Below are 4,934 nucleotides of genomic sequence, written 5' to 3'. Positions count from 1 at the left end.
TGGCTATCAGTCTTACTAGTTTTCTTATATAGGCTCTACATATCAGTCTGTAGTTATTTATAAGTAATTTAACCACTTATAGAATAAAAGTTAAATACTCTTACTTAATAGAATTAGAGAAGAAGTTATAAAATATCAGTCTTGTCTTGAATAAAGTATTTTAAAGGATTAAATAAAATTAAATCAATCACTTATTTTTTTGTGTTATTTTTTTATTTCATATTATTTTTTATCATCAAATATGTTTTTGTTATCAAATATTTCTTTGTCATTTAACATGTTATCATGTTATTTTTTTGACTTTTCTGGAAGTAGGATCTCAAAAAACAAATAGTATTAATGGTGTTGTCTCCCAACCTACTTCTTAATGCACTGCATATATATCCCGCTGCAGAGAAGGCCCTTTCAGCCTCTACGCTAGTTGGTTTCAGGGTCATCAAATAATTATAAATCAAAGATAAGTTTTCACCTCTGACTCCCTCATTTTCATAAACAGCCATTTCCTTTTTTAATAACTTATCATAATCCTTCTCAGTACTAGTTTCTTTCTGTTTCATGAAGTTTTCTTTCTTACGCTTTAGTTGGATCTCCAATTCTTGTTCCAAGGTGAAATTTAGGGAATACGGGTTATCTGGATCATCGCTTTCCATTTCCATAATCTCCTCTGCCATTGCTGCTGGTTCCACTATATATGTATTTACGCAATTCACTAAACTAACCAAGTTTGATCCAAATCGTTAGAGCCATTTTTGTGGTAAATAATTCAATTTTCATTTAAGATCATGTAGCGTGTCATAGACGCCCCCTGGCATTTTTTTAGTCGCAATATCTCCGAAATTTTTCAAAAAATTTTTAAAAATTCAAATTCTCTAATTTCTTCGAGCTGCGAAAAATGAAATAAATAATGTTTTTATTGCGCACCGAGTTTATTCAGGAAAAAAAGTCGAAAAAGTGCCGGTGTCTCGCAGCTGAAGCAGCGATCCGTCACGTGATTCATTGACGTCACAACCGACCGTAAATTAGAATTATGCACCAGGACTAGGAGAGGATGTTACTTATTTTATTTAGCGCGAAGACACTTTATTTAGCGAGAGCGAAAAGTCAACTGTCAATTAGATCAGCAGAGGTAAAAGGACAGGTGGTGCGGTGTAGAGAGGGAGTGTAGCACGTGCTGCACTGAATGGCAATGTCGCTCTCGCCGCCGAGCGATAGCGCACTTAGCAAAGCGGCAACGCTGACAACGTAGACTTTTGCACCATTATTTAGAAAGTTAATTGAGTATTTGCGGATCCAGCAGGCCGAAAAATGCGCTGGATCCAGCTGGATTGCTGGATGAGGGATCCAGCAATTGCAATCCCTAAACATAATACCTTATGCAATTGTGTAGTAACTGGAAAAGCATAAATGTGCATAGATGTGTGGGCTTTTCTTATGTAAAATGTAGATTATTATGACATTTTGAAAAGTTATATTTGTGGGTTGCTGAGCATTTTGCACTAATTAATAATGTTACATAAGGGTCCACTGTATTTGATGAAAAATTGTTCATTTATAAATTTTATTTAAGTTTCTGTCCTTTTTTTTATAGGAATTATTCAATCACCTTTTTCATCATCCCGATTCTATACCTTCTATATATCACATTAATCAAGCTGCAGTTACTTTAGGGGATATGAAAAAAATTTTAAGTTTCATAAATTTCAAAATGAGTGTGAAATTCAAGAAAGAAGTTTTAAATCATCCAAAATTTACCACATTATTGTCTTCTATTAATCAACAATATCATGATATACCCATTAATATTTTACCCTTTGTTCTATTAGCATTAAGAAGAATTGGAATAGGTATTAATGAAACAGTTATGCAAAATCTCTTGAATGAAGCACAAAGAAATTATCACTTATTCAGTCTTCAAGCCCTTTCATGTTGTTCAGTTGCTATAGAAAATTTAGGACACAAAAATGTAACTTTAATGTCACTTCTTGTTAATCATCTTGCAGATATTTCTAAAAATATCACAACGGGAGAAGAATTAAAATGCATTGCAATTTCTATTATTCATTTAAAGAAATTGCTCTCAGATTCATTTATTGAAGAATTTGCTAAAAAAGTAGAAGAAATAATGAAAATTGAAACATTATCAACTGGTGTTATCATAAAGTGTCTTTTAGCCCTCTCAATATCAACTAATCAACATAAATACATAAATACAATGCAACTGTTAGTAGACTTATTGTGTGACAAAATATCAATGATGGATATTAGTCAATTGTCCATTATGCCAAAACTGGTGAAAAATGGGCACTGTAATTTTGATAATTTGTCAAAAGTCATTCGAGATAGAGCAGTTCAATTATTACAAGATGATCTTTCTATACACAATCAAATTTTGATATTATATTGCTTATCATTATTTTGTAAAGTTGAAGAAAAGGAAAACATTGAAAAAAGACTATTTGACATATTTGATTCATTACCATTAGAGGCATATAGTTCTATCCTTGCAGACAGTGTTATTAATCTTTCTGTAACAAATAAAAATTATTTAAACAAATTATGGGAGAAGTTTGCAGATAAAATTAAATTAATTAAAGATCCATTTAAAATATGCCAGTATTATTTATTATTTAGGTATAAAGTTATGAATTATCAACATTATAAATTTGAAGAAATATATTCTAAATTTTGTAAACATTATTGTGATAATCCAGAATGTTTAAATACAAGGAAATTTAGTGTTAGTACTGCATTTCTAATATCTTGTAACGAATTTAAAATTTCTCAAACAGTGTTCAATAAGTTGTTTGAGATGAGTTCACAGTTCAGTGGACATGATATATTAATGCTGTCAATTGCCTTACATCTAAATTCATATGGAAATAGAAATTCAATAATAATAGATGATCTTAAAGCAAAACTGAATAGTGTGATTATATCAAACTTGTCCAATGTAACATTCAATAACTTGAATAAGTTAATTTCAGCTGAAAAACTCTTATATAGTGACTCAAACTTTTTATATACTATTGCAATTGAAGGATGTATGAATAAATATAATTTTTTTAAAAGTAAATTTACTCCAAAATTTGTTTCATATGTATCGCAAAATCTTGCTTATAGTCGTTATCTATTATCTGATGTTATCAATGCTATGGCCAAGTTAATACTAAAAAGTGATCATTGTTTTAGCTTTAAAGCTTTTAGTAATTTTATGCATTGTTGTTATACTGTTGGATATTGTCCTGAATTTGAAGACTTTTTAGATAAATCTAATGAATTATTGCTGAAATATAGGTAAGTCCAATGTTTGTAAAATTTAGTATTTTCTGACCTGTTGAGATTAAATTTTGTCACATCAAATAGATAAATTTTTGATGTGACAAAATTGCTAGTTTTCATATATATATATATGTGTGTGTGTGTGTGTGAGATCCAGGAATTAATCACAAAAGAAATTATAACAGCTAATTGTTAATTGTTGATATGTGGGAATGTCTATATGTAAATGAGTCTCATAACAACAATCTGACAAGTCAAATTCCCATTGCCCTAGCTGGCCCAGTGATGACACAGTCAAAGTGTCACTATTAGAAAACATTGGGTTACCTGATCGAATTTCCACATCAGATGGGGATATAATGGCCATGCACCTGACCTACAGGGCAGACATAATACAATGAAGTGAGTATAGTTCGAAGAACTAATAAATGAAACTATCTCCACCAGCCTTTACCTCCAGTCTCGTTTCCATTGAACTCTCCTAGAAGACTCCCTACTGACCTCGACCAGATCCATGATTATCATGCCAACATTGTATGAACTGGATCCAGAACTATTGAGTTCTTTTCCTGGGGTATTGTACTTAGAATGATAGTTAGAATTGTACATTCTCTCTCTCAGTCAATTGAGATATTAGCTTTAGTCAGTATATAGCAGGTTATTGTACCATGCACTTTTTTTTTTGTTTATTAAACTGGCATTGATATCAATTGTTCAACCTGGTCACACTAGCAACTTACCCACAGCTCTCCCCACTCAACATATAGCCCTCCTATTTAATGATAATTTCACATAATTGAGAGTTAGTATGTGACTACAACTATCCTAGCTGGTGTCAGGAAAAACAGTCCTCCAGATCTTGAGACAACTATATTTAAACAGCCATCCAGTAACACTTTAGCAGTCTTCACCAGACTGATGTCGGGAAAAAGGTTTAGAGCAGGGGTGTCCAGCCCATGGGTCGCATGCAACCCAATAAACATGTAAACAAAACCGACAAATGTTTTAATTTTTTTATTATTTATTTATTTCAATGGCATAAACTCAAAAAAGAAGTTTCACAAAGTTGTAAACCTTTATTCATATTTTATTTTTGAGTGGAAAAGAAATATTTTCAAATACTTGGAGATGTGTGAATGAGGAAGATTTCTAAATAAAGCTGGAGTTGTGACTCAAAGAATTATAGACCCAAATTTGGGAAAAGGAGGGAAAGGTGAGAAAGGACAAAAGATAAAAAGTAGTGAGAAAAGTTAAATAGATCTTCTGTTAAGCTAATATTGACCTTTAATTTTCCAACCTTTCTCACTTCTTTATCTTTTTTCCTTTCTCTCCTTTCCCTGCATTTGAATATATAATCCTTTGATTCACAACTCCAGCTTTATTTATTAATAGTATTTCTTCCAATGTTGCAAGATTTGGCTACATTGTGCCAAATGTGGCTACTTTTTTTGTTTGACGTAGAAATTATCATTTGGTGCATTGGCTACTTCTTGGGTTACATTTTATTTATAAATATACTGTATTAGTTGAATGAAAATGCACTTTAAAATGGTGTTTTGTCGCTTTTTATTAATTAGAGACCCAAATAAAACAAATATTTGTGTTTTTCAAATAAATTTTCTTTAGTCTCTTTTATAATAAATGAATTTATCTAT

At 31.2% G+C, this 4,934-nt stretch overlaps 1 protein-coding gene across 1 annotated transcript in view; it reads left to right on the top strand.

Annotated features, from left to right (window-relative positions):
• Window positions 1–209: 209 nt before the first annotated feature.
• The window catches only part of LOC111637033 (FAST kinase domain-containing protein 1, mitochondrial-like), a 20,097-nt gene continuing 15,372 nt past the window's right edge, over window positions 210–4,934 (top strand). The window contains exon 1 of the mRNA XM_023382439.1: window positions 210–3,294. Within this exon, the coding sequence (XP_023238207.1) occupies window positions 1,673–3,294 (1,622 nt within the window). The 5' untranslated portion in view covers window positions 210–1,672. The remainder of the gene's footprint in view (window positions 3,295–4,934) is intronic.

This window comes from Centruroides sculpturatus, unplaced genomic scaffold, assembly GCF_000671375.1.
Source record: "Centruroides sculpturatus isolate CEXI.00-Female unplaced genomic scaffold, Cexi_2.0 scaffold60, whole genome shotgun sequence".
In the NCBI taxonomy this organism is placed as follows: domain Eukaryota; kingdom Metazoa; phylum Arthropoda; class Arachnida; order Scorpiones; family Buthidae; genus Centruroides; species Centruroides sculpturatus.
Note: the sequence above shows the minus strand (reverse complement) of the source record. Positions and strands in the feature narration are given on the sequence as shown.